Consider the following 20,643-nt stretch of genomic DNA (forward strand, 5'->3'; position numbering starts at 1 on the left):
GTCTCTCTGCCTGCCTATGAGACATCTCCACTCACCCTTCAGACTCAACATATCCAAATGGAACCCATCATCTCCCCTCTTCAAACTTCCCCGCTCAGTGAGGGCGCTGCCCCTTCTCCCTGGCTGGCAGTTTGGGAATCCACCTGTCTCTGGCAGCTCTGTGCTCCTCCCTCCTCCCCCTTGTCGCGGTGACAGGTCTGGGTAACCCAGGCCTAAGCCGATGAGCACGTGGCATTTCTCTGCCATGGGGATTGGGTAAAGACTGGACATGTGACTCAATGGGGATCAATGAGAAACAGGGGAGGGCCCAGGGAATTCTGGGAAACTATCAGGCTTTCCTGAGAAAGCCTGTGGAAAAGCCAGCTCTCTCCCTGGATGGGATGTCTGGACCTGCCGTGGTCATTCTGCTAGCAGGCAGGAAGCCAGCCTGAGATGATTCTGACACAGTGGAAGGACACCAAGTTCATTCCCTGAGCTGCTGGATCCAGCTAATCCTGAAAGCCACCCTACTGCTGGATTTCCTGAGTTATGGCTAATTGTACTGTCCAAAGACAGCGGCACCAATCTTTCTCCCATCCCACATGTTCCTTTTATAGTGTAACATCAACACTCCCCATAGAGAATGGGGTCTATATCCCCTCCTCTCACACTTGGGTGGAACTTTGTTACTGCCTTGACCAACGCAGTACGGCAGAGGGGACACTGCACAACCTCTGAGGCTGGGTCATAAAAGGCAACATGGCTTCCACCTGGCTCTCTCTCTCAGGACACTCAGGAGCCCTGACCAATAAGCAGGAAATCCAGCTACCATGGAGTTGCTATGCCAGAAAGCCCACGTAGAGGGGTCACACAGAAACTGAGAAAGATGCTTGAGGGGCCCAGCTGTTCCAGCACCAGCTCTTTCCCCAGCCCAGGCGTCAGACATGTGAGTGAGGATGCCGTCCAGATGACCCCAGCTTCATCCGCCTTCTGCCTGCAACCCCGGGACAGACCATGAGTGACAGCTGCCCAGCTCAGCTTGCTCCCGAAGTCCTGACTCGCTGACACCCTCAGAGATAATACATGATCATGGTTATTTTAGGCAACCACGTTTTAGGGTGATCTGTTGTGAAGTCATAGTAACTGAATCATTAGCCAATTAACCCCCTTAACGGTTGAAGCCAGTTTGTTTTTGTTACTTGAGACCAAAAAGCATCTTAACAGATACAGCTTGCTTTCCTCGAGGCAGGATGCAACTGGATGCCTCCCCTCCGCCCGCTGCCCCTGTCAATTTGGGCCAGTGATTCTCCCTCTGAAGCACATCTCACTCCATCCGGTTTCCTGCAGCATCCCGGCCAGGGCCTGCCCAAGCCATCATCACTCTCGCCTAAATACTGCTCCAGCCTCTGGGCTGGTCTCCCAGTGTCCACTCCCACCCTCCCAGAGCCACTCACTTTCCTCACAGCAGCCAGGAAGACACAGGAAGACACTTTAAAAGTGCAAAGCTGCTCCATTTACGTCAATCCTCCCAAAATACAAACCCGATATCATGGTTCCCTCCAAGGCCCTGGACAACTGGATCTGTCTTCTGGCCAGCTCCGCAGGGTCCTCCTCTCCCCCAGTACCTGCCCTTATGCTTTGGCTTTTGGCTCCTTCTTATATCTATCTATCTATCTACCTACAGATATATATATATATATATATATATATATATATATATATATATATATATATATTTTTTTTTTTTTTTTTTTGGCTGCACTGTATGGTTTGCAGGATCTTAGTTCCCTGACCAGGGCCCACGGCAATGAAAGCACCAAGTCCTAACCACTGGACCGCCAGAGAATTCCCTTGGCTCCTTCTTAAGACAAGCCTCAGGGCCTTTGCACATGCCATTACCTCAGCCAGAACGCCCTTCCTTCACACTCTGCTTGATTACCCATTGTTCAGTTCTTTCTTCCAAGAGCCCTTCCCTGGCTTCCAATCTAAGGAAAGCTATTTTCTCTTGAGCAGCCTGCTTTTTCCCTGCATAATCATGGGACAGGGCTTCCCTGGTGGCACAGTGGTTGAGAATCTCCCTGCTAATGCAGGAGACACGGGTTCGAGCCCTGGTCTGGGAGGATGCCACATGTCACGGAGCAACTAGGCCCGTGAGCCACAACTACTGGGCCTGCGCGTCTGGAGCCTGTGCTCCGCAACAAGAGAGGCCGCGATAGTGAGAGGCCCATGCACCGTGATGAAGAGTGGCCCCTGCTTGCCACAACTAGAGAAAGCCCTCGCACAGAAACGAAGACCCAACACAGCAAAAATAAATAAATTAATTAATAAACTCCTACCCCCAACATCTTCTTAAAAAAAAAAAATCATGGGACAACGCCTCACTGTCACTGGATTCTGGGTAGAGCTGTTCAATGTCAGTCTCACGTCACTGGTCTGCAGGGTCCCCCAAGGGCAGGGACTGCGTGGTTGTTTTGTTTGTTTGTTTGTTTGTTTTTGGCATGTGGGATCTTAGCTCTCCGACCAGGGATTGAACCCGCAGCCCCTGCAGTGGAAGCGCGGAGTCTTAACCACTGGACCCCCAGGGAAGTCCCTATGAGACTGCGTGTTTTCTTCACTGCCTTTTCCCCGGTGCCTGGCACACAGTAAGTGCTCAAGACATATCTGTATGCAGGTGAGTGGTCCTCCCAGAGGAGACCACGGCCAGAACTGGGGTGCTCCCGCCTCTCTTCCCTCCTGCCAGGGTGTCCCGGGGCTCACCGTATTTCTTATTGAACAGATCCTGGACTTGCTCCCTCAGCGTGTTGGCAATGTCGATCCGTGAGAGTCTGGCATCATAATTTTCTGCAAAGTGAAAAACAATTACGGATTTGGGCTGTTCAATGAAAAGGCACTTGGTGACTTTGAAGGAATATGATTTCCTAACTATGGGGAACTCCTTCTCAGGCAATTATCAGCTCCGTGGAGTGGGGCCCTTGGAGTCCTCCAGCACTAACTTCTTGACGGAGACGTGTGTTTTTTCCGGAAGGACGCACACTCTCGCGACAACAGCGATGAGTCGGAAATTAACAGTTGACATTTGAAACCCACACCGATGAGCCAGCCCTGGAGGTGAGAGACGCCATGAAGGCGAGTTCCTGCGTCACCGGCGGGTGGGGCGGGGTCTCGGTCAGGGTCAGGCGGGAGGCAGGAGGCAGCGCAGGGACATGAGCTCAGCGGACAGGGCGGCCCAGCGGAGGCAGGGAGCCGGCCTGGCAGCTCCCAGTGGTCACTCACGCACCCAGAGGCTATCTCTTAAGGAGCCCGCGTGTCAGCACCTGCCATGAGACCCCTGGACGAGCCCCCGGCCTTGGGGAGATGAGAGCCTGGCACTCCCTTGTGGGAGGAGAGAGGTGGAGGAGGATGGAGGAGGGAGGGGATGGGTCTCTGGCTGGTTGGACCCCAGTCTGCTAAGAGGGCTGAGTATGACGAGTCACGGGGTGAGGTGAGAGACGGAACTCCCCCATCATAGAAAGTTCTGGCTGCCCAGGAAGGAGTTGAGAGGCTGGGGGGTAAGCAGGTGCCCCTCTGGGATTTGGGTCCCATCTCCCCGGGCTCCTCCGCCCACAGAGGCTCCACCCTTCCTGCCGCTAGTCTGGCTGACCCCACTTTCTCCTCAGGGTCACACTGACCACCCAGGGCCCACATGGGGAGCACCCACCCTAGGGGACTCACAGCCACACCCTAGAGCTGCCCCGACGTGCACGTGGACGGCTGCTCTCAGGCACCGCAGCCCCTACTGATACTACGCTTGATCTTAACCAAAAGGTAATACCAGCCTCCAATGTGGGGAGGGAGCCTCCCCTGTCAGTCCCTGGCCCCTCCCTGCGTCTGTTTCTCACGTCCGGTCCTCTCCGCAGTCCTGCACTCAGGCTTCCCCTATCTTCCACGCCTCTTCCTCCGCGCTCACGTCCTCCCACCCCTCCTTGGCCCAACCAGAGTCCTCCTTCTCGGGAGAGCCCTCCCTGCCCTCCGCGACCTCCTCTCCTCTGATTTCAAAGCACTAAGAGCACGGCCGGCTGCCTAATACAAAGCGGGCAGGTCAGCTGCTTCCCCAGACAGACAGCAGGCCGGCTCCCACGCCCTGTACCCCCGAACCCCCAGCCACCTTGCGGAGCCTCTCACTGGAGCTGGCAAACTCCAGCCCTGCCTGGCTGCCTGCCGGCCTCGCTCAGACCCCGGGGCCCTGAGGTTGGCTGCCAGACCCTCCCACCCCTAGCCTGGCCCTCCAAACCCAAGCCAGGTCAAGGTCATGGCACTGGGACTGCGGACCCCATCCTGAGCTGCAACCTTACCTTGAAAGCCCTGTCTCTTCAGGCTCTCGTCCACAAGAGGGTCCCCGGAATCCCTCTCTGGGGGCGGGGGGGAGAGAAGCCAGGGTGAGCAGGCAGCTCCTGGGACCCGGGACAGAGGTGGTATCTGGTGGGGGCAAACCCAGCAGGGAGGGCAATGGGGGGATGCCAGGGTAGACGGGACCAGGACAGAGGAAGCAGGAGGAGGGGTGATGGCAGAAGCCTGGGACCCCTCCCACGCCCGGCCCGCGCCTCGGCCCGTGACCCTGCGCAGGGTACCTTGGCTGTCTGTGAGGGGCTCTTTGACTCCTTCGGTGAGCAGCTCAGGCCTGCAAAACACAAGTGGGGCTATCACCAAGGTCCCTCCGGGGCTCCCCGGTACTACCCAGCTCTCCCCCTGGGCCTCAGTCTGCACATCTGTGCAGTGGGCGCTCCTGGCTCTGGACAGTCAAGGTCTGGGGTCTCTGCCTCCCAGGCAGCTGTCCTGCTGACCCACGTGTGTGATCTGGGGGCTGCGCTGGGCTCTGAGGATCCAGCCGGGAGCGAAACCGGCCTGGTCCTGGCCCGGTGGAGCTGACCCCCTCACTCTCGGATCCAGGATGCTGTATAAGTACTGGCCAGGGTCAGAGCACGTGGTCTGCGGGCCTTCCTACGGAGCTGGTTTGAAGTGTAGACACAGTCGGGACTGGCTGTGGCAAGATCTTGGTGTAGGGAAGGTCCAAGGTTTCTGGCTGACACCATTTCACTCTGGAGTCGGGGCCTCGGGGACCAGACCCAGCTTTACACTAATGTCTGTATCCCTGCAGACGCCACAGAGCCCGTCCTCACATTAGGTAACCCGCCCGACATCCTTGAGGTAGGCACTGTTTCCATCATCCCACTTGCAGGATGAGGAGACTGAGGCATCGGGAAGGTGAGTAACGTGCCCAAGACCACACAGCGAGAGGGGCAGAGTTCAAACTAGGCATCCCCTCCTCCTCGCCCGCAGCCTCTCCAGCTGAGGGACCCCTCCCACCCCAGGCTTGTTTTCTCATCTGAAATGGAATAATAACCCTGCCCTGGCTCAGAGGGGAACGGGCCTCATAAATCCATACTTGAAGACAACAGGACCGCAGAAAGCACTCTGGCCTGGGAGCTGGGAGCCCTGCTTAGTGCCTGTGGGGAAATTACATTTTCTGGGCTTCAGTTTCCCCATAAGAAGGCAGAGAGGAAGTGATGGGGGGTCTAAATGCAGCCTGAGGGCTTTTCCAGCTCCTGAAACTGTGATCCGAGGCAGGGCTGTGCCTCCTCCCTCCCTGGCCCTGTAAGCCCAGCTCTGTGTCAGGCTCAGATGCCCGCTGCCAGGAGGGACACCAAATCCTCATCCACTTGATGGAGGGGGTGGTGCCCCGAGAGTCTGGCCTTTGGCCTCACTCCCAGGCAGGGTCTCCCGTGTCACTGCTTGGATACCCCTGTGAGGAAAAGCTCAGCACCTCCCCGGGCAGCCTCACCCACAGACCCATCCTCACACTGAACCCTGGTCCAGCATCCCTTCCCTTCGGGAGATGTGAAGGAGTGATTCTGGTACCTGTTGCACCCGCCATGCCCTGTCAGCCCTCCTCTGGCCAATGGGACCTCCCCAGTGCCCTCAGCCTGCCATTCAGCCCAGACCCTCGCCACCCAGACAGGCCTGCTACAGCTGGACAAGGTTGCACCCCAAATGGGGCACTTAGAATCAGTGCTGTATAATGTAGCTTGGCTGGTCTTCAAGCCACTGGTATCAGCCAGACCTCTTGACCTCTAGGGAGGGGAGGGGGGCTGGAGATAGTCCAATCACTTGGCCAGTAATCCAGTGAAGGCTAGCAATGAATTCCAGTAAAAGTGTGGACACTGGGGTCGGTGGAGCTGCCTGGTTGGTGAACACACTGATGTGCTGGGAGGGTGATGGGCCCTGATTTCACAGGAAGAGGGGATGGAAGCTCCACGTCCAGTCCCTCCCAGACTTTGTCCTTTATGTCTTTTCATTTGGCTGGTCCTGATTTGCATCCTTTCTATAAAACTGTCATTGCAGTACAGTGCTTTCCTGGGTCCTGTAAGTCGTGCTAGTTAATTATCCAACTTGGGGAGGGGTCCTGGGAACCCCTGGATTTGCAGCCAGCTGCTCAGGAGCGTCGGTGGTCTAGGGACCTTTGAACTTTAGCTGATGTTGGAAGTGGGGGTGGTCTTGCTGGGGACTGTGTCCTGAATCCGTAGGGTCGGCTAAGTCTGGGAGGTCGGCACCAGAACTGCCCTGCAGCACCGCAATCAGACAGAGCTTCTACCACTCCTCCCCTGGACCTCAGTCTCCCATCCGTGTGAATCCACCCATGGTTTTACATTTCCCAAGGTTTTTTTTTTTTTTTTTTTTTTTTTAACAAGGGACCCTATTTCCAGAAGAATGCACAAAAGAATATGAAAATTTTGGATACATGTTTGTTCAAGAATCTGGGTTAAGAATGTTTTTTGATCTGTCTGGAGGCTGTTTAGAAGGACATGGAATTCAGGTTTAGGTGGAAATCAATCCATCGGTGATATCTCCTCCAAGTGATGATTTCTCATATATATTTTTATAGGCTCACTGTATTTCAAAATAAGGTCTTTCAATGAGGACATTAGGGTGGGCCCTAATCCAATCTGACTAGTGTCCTCATAGGGAGAGGAGATTAGGTCACAGAGAGATACCAAGGATGTGTGGACAGAGAGAAATGACCATGTGAAGACTTAGCAAGAAGGTGGGTTGTCTGCAAGCCAAGGAGATAGACCTCAGGGGAAACTAACCCTGCTGACACCTTGATCCTGAGCTTCCAGACTCCAGAACTGCGAGAAATAAATTTCTATTGTTTAAGCCACCGAGTCTGTAGTACTTTGTTATGGCTGCTCTGGCAAACTAATATATATACATATGTGTGTGTGTTTATATATATATATATAAACACATACAAACATACATACATAAGACATACACATACACATACATTTATATTTTATTGAGATGTAATTCACTCTTTAAGGTACACGCATCAGTGGTTTTTAATATATTCACAAAGTTGTTTATGCAGCCATACTTCTAATTCGAGAACATTTACATCACCCCCAAAATACATATTTTTTAGAAGTAAGATTAATGAGAAGTGGCGATTTTTCACTAATATTCCCAATAGTATTTTTGGCTAATTTTTTAAATGAAGAATAACAAAATAAATATACTCAAGTGCTCAATCTCTCTTCTCCAATTATCTCTTAGAATCACCCCAACTGGTCCTTAATCCTAACATCCCAACTGTTCCACTGGACAAAGTTAATCACTCTTTCCTACTTGAATCATTTTCTTCACTTGGCATTCAGAAAACGAATTATCTAAATTCACTTTTTAAAATTTATATATATATATATATATTTTTTTTTTTAAGGACATGAACTCCTGGTACAGGCAACCACATGGATGAATCTCAAAAGCTGAGTGAAAGAGCCAGACCCAATGAGATGCACAATGTATGATTCCATTTATATGACATTCTGGAAAAGGCAAAATGGCAAAAAACTGATCAACTACCAGGTCGCAGGGTCTGGGGTAGCTAACAAGGGGGCACAAGGGAAGCTTGTGGAGTGATGGTAGTGATGTGACAGTGTGAGTTTGCCAAAAATCAAAGAGTTGTGCATTTTAAAAGGGTGAGTTTTACTGAATGTAAATTAAACTTCAATAAACCTGATACTAAAAAAAAAAACAAAAAAACCCCAAACCATCTTAATGGAGTACCTACACTGTGCCAGGTCTTTTGCTAAGCCTTGACCTCCAGGGCCACCCCATAAATGGGGTACAGTATGCCCCATTTAACACCCCGAACAACCTACCCAAGGTCAGGGGGAGTAACGGGAAGAGCTGGACTTAGACTCAGGAGACTGCGCGTCACCCAAGGGCTTCCAGTTCTCAGTCTGAGGGGATGGATGAGGCAAGCGGCCCCCATGTGCTACGTCCCTCCTGAACGCGGACAGGTTCCCACGTTCTGTCCCCACCCCGACCTCTCTCCTGAGTTTGACCCCCGTAATCCACCTGCCAACCCTCCCTGGAAGGTCCCCACGCACCTCAAACCTAACACACGGCAGACTCACACCCCATATATCAGCAAATTCTACCAGCCTCATCTTCAAAACACTGTCTGAATCTGACAACTCTTCACCATCCCACCCCTACCTTTACCTAATCCAAGATGCCACTGTGCCCCCTGGGCCAGGAACAGCCTCCTCACTGGTCCCCGTTTCTGCCCCTGCCCATCCTCCTCAAAAACTTCCGGTGAGTTCTCGTTAAATTTGAAATAAAATCCAGACTCTTTAAACCAGTCTAAGACCCTGTATGATCCAGCTCCTGCTACCTCTTGGGCCTCGCCACTCACACTCTTCCCTCACTCCCCCTGCACCAGTCACAATGGCGCCTTGCTAGACTTCAAACACACAAGGATGTCCCTGCCTCAGGGCCTTTGCACCTGCTGTTCCCGCTGCGTCAATGCTCTTCCATTGCAAATAATTTGCAAACCTTGCTTCATTAGGTCTCCGCTCCAAAGTCCCCTCCACAGACAGGTTCCTCCTGCCCCTCCTTCTTTGCCCCTTTAATCTGCATCATAGCATTTATCTCTACCTGATACTGTATTGTGATTTAATTCCGTGAGATCAGCCAACCCGAGGGCAGGACTCGGTGGCATTTGCTGCTGCATCACTCCTGGAACACGGCGGGCACTCAAGATGTATTTGTGGAAGGAAGGAACCACGTGTCCACTATTTGCATCTCCTGGAGCATCACCCTCTCTGCTTCTCCTGGCGCAAATCAGGCCCCACGAGAGAGCTCCCTGCTCCGCACCCCATCACCAGCCTGCCACTCGAGGCGTGAAGGACACTGTGAGTCTCCCAATTTGGGGGCCATCTACTCCCCCAGGGAGAACAAACCCTTAAGAGTCTCCTCTTTCTTGTCACTTCCAACCGAACCAAAAGTAAATTTATAAGGCATCACGTTAATACACAGAAGCAAAAAAACACAAAACAGTTCACCCCAGGTCCTCCCTCATCTTTTAAAAATTCAGTAGCTGCCTCCATCTCCTCCAAAGGGACTTTATATCTGAGCTGGCACACAGGCTGGATACACTGGAGCTCCCTGGGTCCTCGCTGACAAAAATTAGATGCCCGAGGAAACAGAAGAGACTCAAAATGCCAATGCCTGATTTTCCAGTCCTGGGGTCATGGGGCATTGTCCTCAGCCTGGATGCCCCCTGGCCCAGAGGATGGTCAGAATTATCCAGATCAAGCTGGTAGGTGTACTCCCATTTGACATCTGGGTAAACTGGGGGCTGTTCTCGTGGGACTGAGAGGGCATTCGTCTGGTTGCTTAAGGTCCTTCAGGCCTGGGCTGGGCCTGGGCAACCTCGTGCCTGCTCAACTGAGGCCAAACCTCATCGAATGCCCTATTTTTTTAAAAAAAAGCCTTCCCCAGTCTGAAGAGGAAGGTGGCTACTTGGCGCTGCTCCTGGGTGCCGGGCAAGCCTGGAAGGGCTCTCGTGGACCCGGCTGGGCCTTACCTCTTGATGACGAACTGGATGCTGTTGCTGGCCTCCAGGATCTTCCGGAGCTTGGCGATCCCGAAGCAGTTGGGCCTGCGGAGGGAGATGCCTTCAGGCAGCCCCACCACAAACAGCTCCTCTGGGTACATCAGGAACTTGGAGTAGGGCACCTTGACAGGCTCCGAGATGCCAATGGCCTTGGCTGCAGAGATACGGCTGCTGTAGGGCCACCCAGATCTGTGGGGCCACGAGCCTCAACTCCCACCTCCCATGTCTGCATGGGGGGGCCGCAGGTGCTGGAGCCCTTCTGAAATTTAGCCCTTAGTTGAACGCTCCTGACCCTCCTGAGGTAAGTACCGTTAGCCCCAGGCTGTGGGTGAGAGACCCAGAGCCCAGACGGGACGTGACCTGTCTCAGGTCTCAGAGCCCCAGAGCTGGGGGATGTGAACCCAAGTAAGTGGGTCCCCCAGACCTATGCTCAGTTCGTGCCCTCATACCCTGGAAATGCAGGAGAAACTGCTGACGGCTGGTGAGACCTGGCATCGGCTCCACCCAGTCCACTTGTCCCCGTGCTGCCAGAAAGGCCCTCCAGAGGGTCCCCCTGCCACCATAAATAACCCCAACTCCCTGCATGGCCCAACACCACGCCTTGGGAACCAGAGAGATCTGAGGCCCAGGCCAGGCACTGCTGCTCACTAGTTCTGGGGCCTAGGACAAGCCACGTCACTTCCCCAGGCCTCATTTTCCTCATCTGTAAAATGGGCACTAGGACACAGGCATTCTGTGAGATGGGATGGGAGAACTCATGTGAAGCACCTCGCCAGCGCCTGGCCAACCACAAGGGCTGAAGGAAGAGTAGGCTTCTCCCTGCCTCCCTGTTCTCTCTCCTGGTCTTTCTAGTAGGAAAGACCTTGTTATCCATCTGTCCTCCTGAGGACCCTGAACGAGGGTGTCTGTGGGTACAGAGGGGCAGTGACAGCAGTCAGAGTGGCCTCTGCAAGCTGAGGCTGAGGCAGACCGCGAGTGAGTGTGAGCCTGTTGAAGGAGGAGGTGGGGACGCTGCGTTTCAGAGGGTGGGGTTCTCTGGCAGTGCCTCAGTCTCCCCGGGAGGGAGGTCTAGAGCCGAGAAAGGGGCAGGATGGCAGCCCCTGCAGTGCCCCGGCCCTTTCCCAGTGGGTCCCAGCCCCTCCGGCCCCTCCCTCCCCTGTCTCTGTTCCGGGAGCAGCTGGGATGGGGGGTCAGGGCCTCTGAAAACAGGGCAGCTGGAGGGAGGCCTGGATGCCCTCGACCCTACCCGGCTCCTCGCTCACCGTATCGCGTGTTGAAAAGCAGCTCCACCTGCTTCCGCAGAGGCCGGATCACGTCACCATGACTGTCTGAAAGGCAAAGAACAGTTTGGTGAGCCTCCCCAGTGGCAGCAGGACCCTGCTTCTCAGCTCATGTCCTAGGTCTGCTGGCACCAAGAATGACCCTGCACTGGGACCTTGGAATGGGGAAGGGTAATGGTGGCAGGTAACCTACTTCCTCAGAAGTGGCACCCCTGCAGACAGGTCCACAATTCTGGGGCTCAAATACCTGCTTGTGAAATCGGATCTAGGGCATTACCAGGACTGAATGGAAGGTTTTGAGGCCTAAGAATGACCATGGGCCTTTCTACGTGAATGTCACTCTAGACCAGCACCGTAAGTGACTTAGCTAGCGTGTGAACTCTAAGCCTGCAAATTGAGTATGCCGCCACTAGGTGGCAGTGGATGTTGATTAAAACTTCAGAGCTCCTCCCCTGCCAGGCTGGGTTTGGGATTGGGAAAGTGCCGCTCCTCTCCTCTGACACCCACTCATTCCGTTCCAGGGGTGGAAACAGACCCATCCTCACCTTGATCTCCCTGCCTGTCCTACTCCCACCCTCCGCAGGGTGCGAATGAGCAGTGTTCCTGAGATTGAACATGTCTATTGGACACAAAGCCAATTTTGTGCTTTCAGGCCTAAATTCGACTTGCTCAGGAAGACTCAGCCTTAAAACCTTTGTGGAAAGAGGCAGGGTGTATATAAAAACAAAATAAGAAAGGCTTACAATTTCCTTTACCAGAAAGAGCTGCTTCTACCCCTGACCGTGTACCTCTTAGTTCCACAAGACAGGTCTATAAACCTCCTCCCAACTCAGGCAGCCCACAGGATACCCACCCCCAAACCTGGTGTTGGGAAGAGACAAAAAGGAGATGCAGGACAGGGGAGGGGAGGAGACGTGGGGGGGTGGGTGAAAAATGGGGGGTGAACAGTGCCTCACCCTCCACAGGCCTCTCCTCAGGCCGCGGGTCCTCGCTGGGGCCTTTGTCTGAAAAAGAGGGTGCCAGGCAGCCATGTTCATCATCTCCTGCACCACCAAAGTCAGGGCAGACAGGTGGGGAACGGCAGGCCCAGACTCTGGAGCATGGCATGGTGACTCCCAGATGGGATCAAGGACCCCAATTTTGCACAAGCACCTGCCCTCGCCTCCATGTGAGCTTCAGAGACCAGATATCCTGTGACATTTGGTAAACACCCCGTGGAGACCAGCCCTGCACCAGCCTGTCCTTCCATCTACTGCCTGCCAGGTTCTGTTCTAGGCATTGAGGACACACGGGAACAAGACAAAGCCTTGTCCTCCTGGTGTGACGTCAGACATTACATACGATGCCAGATGGCAGTGATGCCGTAAAGAAAAACAGAGGGAATTCCCTGGCGGTCCAGTGGTTAGGGCTCCATGCTCCCACTGCAGGGGGCAGAGGTTCTATCCCCGGTCAGGGAACTACGATCTCACATGTCACATAGCATGGCTGGATAAGGAGATGGAGGAAAGGCAGGTGGGGGCGTGGAGCCATCTGGGGTCACGTGATCCCGGGGCGTCTGACAAGATGACACTGGCTCTGGCCTGGGCCCAAGGGACCCAACCTTGTCCCCAGGTGCCCGTCCAACAGGCAGCAAGGTCGTGGCACCGTGAACAACAGGGGAGGTGAGGGCTCAAGCTGTACGGGGGAGGGGTGAGACTGGCCTTGGGGGGCCGAGGGGGGGGTACACCTGGGCTGGACCCAAGTGTCCAGGGAAAGCAGTGGGGCGGGAGAGGGACACAGGCAGGGAGGGGGGAACAGTGTGTGGGGGGAGGGTGGTGGCAAACTCAGAGATGGCGGATTTCCGCAGGAGGATGAACTCCAAGTGCGGACAGTGGAAGTGGGGTGCAGGCGGTGGGGCACAGGCCGACCGGCGGGCTGCAGGGCCTCCAGCAGCAGCAGCTCTTTGGTGCCAAGAGCTGGAGGAAGGCGTGGGGACTTTCAACACTTGAAACAACCAGAAGGAAACTGCGATTTAGGAAGTTTGCCGTGTGTTTGCCAGGTGCTTTCCCAGGCAGGGCTAACCCTTAAACAGCCCTTCTCAGCCCAACACGAGGCTGAGCTGGTGAGGGGCGGAGCAGTCAGACCCCGGGTCTGCTCCTGGCCAGCTGGTGGAGAGGATGCTCGGTGAGGAGGTGATGTTCCAGATGGGATCGTGAGTGGGGGAAGGAAAGGGGCTGATCCTGGGAGAGCTGCCCATGGTCAAGGGCCACTCACGGACGGAGGGAAGGGGAGCCTGCATCTGGGATTGCCGGACAAGCCTAAGCCTTGGGGCTCAGCCCGGAAGGTTCTGGAAGGTTTCATCTATGCTCAGCCTCTGACTTAAAAAGGGCCAGGCCTGAGCTTTCGGCCTAAATTTTCCTCATGGCAGTAGGTACACTATGGGCAGGTAGATGCTGGGCCCACCCGACTCTGCCTGGAGGCATTTTTCTGGCTGTGGGAGCAGACCAGCAAGGTACAAGGGCTGGGATCAATGCCTGGAAACAGCTCTCAGCCAGTGATGGAGGGCCCATCACCAGCCCAGCTCCCAGCTTCCTCAGCTGCGTTAACTCAGGTGTGTGATTTACTTGGGATCCCGTGGTCCCTCACCTCAGCTGCCCACAGGGGTGACGGGCCTGACGGCACTGCTGTCCTGTCCAGTCCCCCTTCGTAGCTGGACTGCCCTTCCCGGACTCTCCTCCCTAATGAACGAAGGCCCCTGTCCCAGGGGAAGCCCCTGGGGGAATCCCAAACTCATCAACTTCATCTTTGCCATTTCTAGACAGAGAGGGGCAGACAGGAGGAGAGGAGTCCGGTGGGGACAGGGGGACAAGCAGTGCTGCCAGGGAGGGTTCCCTGAATCAGGGAGCTGGATCTGTCTCAGGGCGGAGGGAGATGCCCAGATGTCACAGCGGCAGCACCGATCAAGTTCACGAAATGGCTCGAGAGGAACAAGGGGGGAGACCAGGGAGTCTGTCCCCGCTCTGAGCTGTCCGTGTGTGCAGGGCCACCCCCAGGCGGTGGCAACAATCTGAGAGCCAGGCAGGAAATGCCCGGACCCAGACACCCACAGGGAACCAGCTCAGCTCTGTGGCTCTACTAAGCAGGGGCCACTAAGGAGGGGCTTCTGCCAGCCTTTGTTGTAGGACCCTGAAAACAGAAGGAAGTGGGGCCAGGTCCTCTCCTGGGGGGCGGGGGGCTCTTTCAAAGGCAGCAGGAGATGATGACCTGTGTACTTTGGGGGCCCTAATTTCAAACGTGAGAAAGTTGCCTGCTTTCCCCCCCCCCCGCCCCCTGGCATGGGGGCGGGGCTACTTACCCTGAACAAACCTGACCATGTGCGCACTGCCTCCCCATTTTCAACCTTGGTTGGACCAGAGGTGCCCAAGGCACCAGGTGAGCAAACGAGGGATGATTTGTACAATACAGTAACAACACCAGTTGGGAGAAGCCTTTCCAATAGAAATGGCACCATGCTGGTCCACGGCCCCCCAACCCCAGGGGCCTCCACAGATCGGGACCCCCTTGGTCTTCTTTTTTTTTAAATTTATTAAATATTTTTGGCTGCGTTGGGTCTTCGTTGCTGCGCACGGGGCTTTCTCTAGTTGCGGCGAGCGGGGGCTACTCTTCGTTGCGGAGCGCGGGCTTCTCACCGCGGTGGCTTCTCTTGCTGCGGAGCATGGGCTCTAGGCGCACGGGCTTCAGTAGTTGTGGCCTGAGGGCTTAGTTGCTCCACGGCATGTGGGATCTTCCCGGACCAGGGATAAAACCCATGTCCCCTACACTGGCAGACGGATTCTTAACCACTGCACCTCCAGAGAAATCCCCCTCGGTCTTCTTAACACTGCTGTGAATGCAGCCAGGTGACATGCGACTTCTTAAAGACCAGGCCACACTGTCAGCTCGTCCTGAGCCTTTGGTCCACTACACTCCCCGCACAGTTACCAGATTGCTTCCAATTCCGCTCATGCCCAGCCCCTGCCTGACGATATTCTTTCTTCATTACCAAGGTATTCAAAGCGCATCGCAACTGATTTAGGGAGTGACAAAGATAAATCACTTAACCTAACACAGCTACTTTTTGGATATTTTCCACCCCCAAAACAGTGATTATGTTTTCAACACAGTTGTAAACACCATCAGTTTTGTGTCTTCTACAATCTCCCTTGATGCCTATTTTTAGAGGCTGCCTAATGGTCCATCAGGAGGATACTATTAACTGTTCCCTGACAGCTGGACGAGCTTGTTGCCGTTTTTCATGGTCATCATTAACGTTGGCAGGAACATCTCCGTGCAGAAAACACTGTTCACATTTCAGACAATTTCCTCGGACCGGGTTCCTGCTGGACGTATGGGGGAGGGGGTGGCGGTGCCCGTTTTTATGGCTCTTCAAGCTGACAAATTCCTCTAAAAAGCAATTTGCCCATTTGCGTTCTTACCAGCACCAGGTCTGCGCCCATTTCCCCATGTGCTCAGCAAAAGTTCTGGTTCAGTTAAAAGGTGCAAGAGATGCCCCTTTGTTCAAGCCCTTGTTTCTCCGTGGCTGCATGTGTTTGTTTACTGTCTCTCTCTTCTTCTGTGGCAGGTACTGGGATGTACTTACTACTCAGATCCCCTTCAAGGAAGAGCTTGTTGGCCTAGCAGCGGGGAGTGCGGTCAGCGGGCAGCTGCCCCTTCAAGGATTGCCCTTCCAGGGTGGCCCGCATCTCGTGACTGATTGAGGGGGAGGTATAAAGGCCAGGATATCCAGTGCAACTGGGAGCAACCCTAAGGGGCCTTTCTGGCTCCGAGCCAACTCAGTCCTGTGGATGACCCCACACTGGGTCCCCTCTGATGGCTCACAGTCGCCCACGTAGATATCTGTTCCAGAACTGTGCCTGGGACTGACGCACGGTCCACCTGTTTGCAATCTGGGCAAAACCTCATCTCCAAGTCTATCTCTGTTGTCAGCTCATCTGTGTCCGCTGTGACTTCTCACGTCCTGTGGACGTCTTAGGTGTTATCCATAGACCACACCCATCCACAGCAGCTCTGAGGACCCTTTATATCTCCTTATTGAACTGGACTCCCAGGTCCTCCTCACTCTTTCCTGTTTCCAGACCGTTCTCCCTGACAGAGAAGACGGAAGCAGACGAGGAGCAGAGATATTCTGCCTTTATTCTGTCACCAATTAACGCGGCACCACCCATCTGGGCCTGTAGGAAACCTTCTTATTTATTTTTCCAGTCACTTGTTTATTTTTGGTAGGGGAAAAGTTAAAAAGTGCAGTAAGGCATACAGAATATTATAACAAACACTCATGGACCTATCAGCCGGAATGAATACACATTAGCATTTTGTCATATTTGCACATGATTTTTAAAAATAAAACATTAGCAATACTATTTTTACATCTCCAAATTTATAAAAATGCTATAATGTCTATATCCTTCTGCACTTGCTTTTCACATTGAACATTATGAGATTTCTTCACACTGTTCATTTAAATACACCTACTATGCTTTTGCACAGTATCCTTAAGCAATACCCACCCCTCTCCCCTCCTAATCAAGCCCACACCAGACATCACAGGCAAGGGAAACAAATTCCAGCCGTCTTCCTAAAGTTTCCTGCCCTGGCCCTGCATCCCTATTACAGAGCCTTCCAAACTCAAATCATCTAAGCACTAATATCGTTTTCTGCCATATCCGCAAACCTTCTATAATTTACATACTATTTGTCTTTATAATGATTCACTTAAAAAAAATTTTTTTTTTAATTTTTTGGCTGTGCCACGCGGCACGCGGGATCTTAGTTCCCCAACCAGGGATCAAACCTGCGCCCCCTGCAGTGGAAGTGCCGAGTCTTAGCAACTGGACCGCCAGGGAAGTCCTATAATGATCCACTTTTTTTTTTTTTTGCGGTACGAGGGCCTCTCACTGCTGTGGCCTCTCCCGTTGCGGAGCACAGGCTCCGGACACGCAGGCTCAGCGGCCATGGCTCACGGGCCCAGCCGCTCCGCGGCACGTGGGATCCTCCCGGACCGGGGCACGAACCCGCGTCCCCTGCATCGGCAGGTGGACTCTCAACCACTGCGCCACCAGGGAAGCCCCAAAGATTCACTTTTTAAAAACATTAACTATGTGTAATAATTCTTATTTCTTATTATCAATAAAAACATCTGTTGAGAATGGTTGGAGCTGAGAGCTGGGCATGTGAGATTCATTAAGCTATTCTTTTCAACTTTGGGTGGTTTCGAACGTTTCCAAAATAAACTTTCAAAAACAAAACACACAGAACCCTACCCTCTCCCCGCTGCTATCCACCTGCCCAACCCTTCCTCTTGCCTAAATTATCGTCAGAGTCTGTTTCTGTATTTGTCCCCAGACCTTCTGCAGTCTGTTCTCAGCTCCGCGGTCAGAGTAAACACTGTTAAAATGTACTCCATTAGCGCCCACCCCCGCACTGGTTCCTGTCCCTTCAGAGTTAAGTCTCCAGTCCTTCCTTTGATGTACACAACCCTGCATAACTCACCCACCACCTCCCTTTCCCCACCTCACTCTGTTCCAGCCACCAGGCCTCCTTGCTGTTGCTCAGACATGCTGGGCATAGCCCGCCTCAGGGCCTTTGCCTGTGCTGCTGCCTCTGCCTGGAAAGTTCTGTCCTGATATCCACACGGCTCCTGCCCACACCTCCTTCAGGTCTTTGCTCCAATGTCATTTTCTCAGTGAGGCCCTCTCTGACCACTCAAATCCTCTAATAACCACCCCTCCTGCCCCTGATACTTCCCCTCCTGGCTTTGTGTCTCTCTATAGCACTTACCACCATCTGACATTCTATTTTTCTTTTTCCTTTTTGGGGGGGCCTCACTGCACAGCTTGCAGGATCTTAGTTCTTTGACCAGGGATCAAACCCGGGCTCCTGGCAGTGAAAGCCTGGAATCCTAACCACTGGACCGCCAGGGAATTCCCCTAATTTTCTTATTGATTTGCTTACTACCTGTCTCCCTGCACTGGGATGTCAGCCCACAAGGGCGGGGACTTTGGTCTGTTGGGTTCACTGCTCTGTCCCCAGCACCTTGCACGGGACCTTGTACATAGTAGGTGCTCAATAAATAGTTATTGAATAAATAAACAAATTTATCCAAATGCGAGCTCCTGGGAAAGACATAGTAACCAGACTTAATATTAACTCAAGGCCTACTTCAAGTTTTCAGAAAGGAACCTGGCCTGGATGGGGGAGCCAGGCATATACTGAGTTTCTTCCAAGGGGGACAGTCAATACCAAGAAAAGTCTAGAGGCTTCGTGGCCCACCCCTCTCCCTGTTACATCCCAGGGAGGTGGGTCCCCAGCCCATCTCTTACCAGTCAGCATCTCCATCCCGTAACCGGAATCTTCCGAGGGCACATGTCCAGGCATCGAGTCTGTCATTTCCTCAGAGGTTGGGGAAGGGTCTGGAGGCAAAACTCCAAATGACAACAGCATCTTCTGTCTGTCCCACCCCGTCATGGTCCCTCAGGGACCTCCCAGCCCAGCATGCCCACAGAGCAGGACCCTTAAGGAAGCTGCACCCTGGTCTCTGGGAGGGTAGCTGTGCCAGAGGACACAAGCGGGGACCCAAGGGGCCTGGAGCCTGTGGTTACCCCATACTGAGCCTCCAGATGACAAGTACATGCCCCTCTTCACAGAGGTGGAAACTGACACTCAGAGGAACCCAGGTCTGGGGTCAAACTCAGACCCTCTTACTCCAATGACCTTTTCTTCTCCCCGCAGCCTCTCAAACCCCAGGGAAGCCAGGCCAGAGAGGTGAAGGCTGGGGGGGGCCTTAGGAAGGTCAGAGCTGAGACCTGACCCCCAGCCCAGAGGGCAGATGTGGCTACAGAAAGCACACGCAATGCTGCACCCTTTCACGATCAGACCAGAGAAACAGCGGCCTGGCGACCCCTTCTTGGCCGGGGCAGGTGCTCGAGAGACAGAACAGGACAGCCCGGGAGGGGACACGGAGGTGCTCGATCCCTGTACCTTCAGGCGGGGGTGGCAGGATCAGCCCTTACCTGGGACAGTGACCTGAATGATATCTAGATCCTCTGGCTCAATTTTGATGGGTCTCAGCCCACCCAGCTCCCCAGAGGTTCCTGTGAGGGGGAAACGAGGGATCTGGTCAAGTGTGGGCGTGAGCTTGGCCGGGCAGGGGAGTCATTCTTGAACATTCTCCTGTCTGTGACTTGTTAGTAGTGCCAGGAAAAGTCATGTCAGCCCTGGTGTCTGAGCTATAAGTAGATACAACGTAGAGACCTGGCAACTGAGGCCTGCACCGCCAAGGATGTGGAGGCAGAGGTGATACTCCAATCCAGGTCTCCCACAAAGCCACCCACACCCCACCTGCCCCTCCCGGCCCCCAGTGAGCTCCCAGCATGCTCTGCGGCCTGGGGGAGGGTCAGGGGACAGGGGTGGACAGAGGACATTCATGAATACCCAGGCTCATGGTCTGAGCCAGCCTCCTCCCCAGAGCTGCTGCGTGGGGCTGGTGGACGCCCTCCCACCCCAGACACACGCAGTGGGGTCCAGCTCCTCACCTGGCCCACAGTCTTCAGAGAGACTGCTTTTGTCCGACCTGTGGGAAGGAAGCCGAGAAATGACATGGCATCAGCCCCAGCTTTCCCCCTCCAACCAGTCAGGGGCCCACGGCGCTGCCAATTCCAAATGCACCCCTGACCACATCTGCTCCCATCCCACCAGGATCCACGCCCTCCCCCTCCATGCCAGCAATACTCCCAGTACCCCATCTCCCGGACAACAGTCTCCTGGCTGCCCCAGCCGAGTTCCTGCTCCCTATCCTGGGGTGACGTTCTGGGCGTCCACCTTGCCCACCAGCTGGGAGCTCCTGAGGCCTGGGTGTGGCCAGTCTAGGAGCCCCACCACTTAGTGCAGTGGGGGTTTGATCAGTGCTTGTCGGGGGGACTGAGAGCTGTAGCGACCACACGCCTGGAGAGGGTTCAGGAGCCTGGGGAGGGGCTTGGGGAGTGAAGCTGGGCAGGACCCTGGGAGGGAGGATTCGGTTCATTCATAGAACACTGTCGGGGAGGCCTGGGCTGGACATGGGGATTCCGGGATAGATGGCCCATCCCTGGCCCCCAGGAGCCGAGGGCCTGGGTGGGGGGCACTGGTGAATGGCGACCAGGCCGTGAGCTGAGTGCGAGGCCTTGTGGACATGCAGGGCAGATTCCTGACCTAGTCTGGGCGCCAGGGAAGGCTTTTTTTTTTTTTTTTTTTTTTTTTTTGCGGTCGCGGGCCTCTCACTGTCGTGGCCTCTCCCGTTGCGGAGCACAGGCTCCGGACGCGCAGGCTCAGCGGCCATGGCTCACGGGCCCGGGTGCTCCGCGGCATGTGGGATCTTCCCGGACCGGGGCACCAACCCGCGTTTCCTGCATCCGCAGGCGGGCTCTCCAC

General features: G+C 54.4%; 1 protein-coding gene across 12 annotated transcripts in view; it reads right to left on the reverse strand.

Annotated features, from left to right (window-relative positions):
- GTF2IRD1 (GTF2I repeat domain containing 1) overlaps positions 1-20,643 on the reverse strand; it is a 114,313-nt gene that overhangs the window by 35,572 nt on the left and 58,098 nt on the right. For 8 of the 12 annotated variants that reach the window (XM_028483285.2, XM_055082106.1, XM_055082107.1 and 5 more), the window contains 9 exons: positions 19,770-19,807; positions 19,248-19,328; positions 18,558-18,647; positions 12,156-12,203; positions 11,182-11,247; positions 9,890-10,073; positions 4,587-4,636; positions 4,311-4,367; positions 2,737-2,820 (listed from right to left, as the gene is read on the reverse strand). In XM_028483285.2, coding sequence (XP_028339086.1) covers positions 2,737-2,820; positions 4,311-4,367; positions 4,587-4,636; positions 9,890-10,073; positions 11,182-11,247; positions 12,156-12,203; positions 18,558-18,647; positions 19,248-19,328; positions 19,770-19,807 — 698 coding nt within the window. Of the gene's footprint in view, positions 1-2,736; positions 2,821-4,310; positions 4,368-4,586; positions 4,656-9,889; positions 10,074-11,181; positions 11,248-12,155; positions 12,204-18,557; positions 18,648-19,247; positions 19,329-19,769; positions 19,808-20,643 lie in introns of all 12 variants that reach the window. The other 4 variants (XM_028483281.2, XM_028483278.2, XM_028483282.2 and 1 more) reach the window with 4 other exon arrangements.

This window comes from Physeter macrocephalus, unplaced genomic scaffold (assembly GCF_002837175.3).
Source record: "Physeter macrocephalus isolate SW-GA unplaced genomic scaffold, ASM283717v5 random_17, whole genome shotgun sequence".
In the NCBI taxonomy this organism is placed as follows: Eukaryota; Metazoa; Chordata; class Mammalia; order Artiodactyla; family Physeteridae; genus Physeter; species Physeter macrocephalus.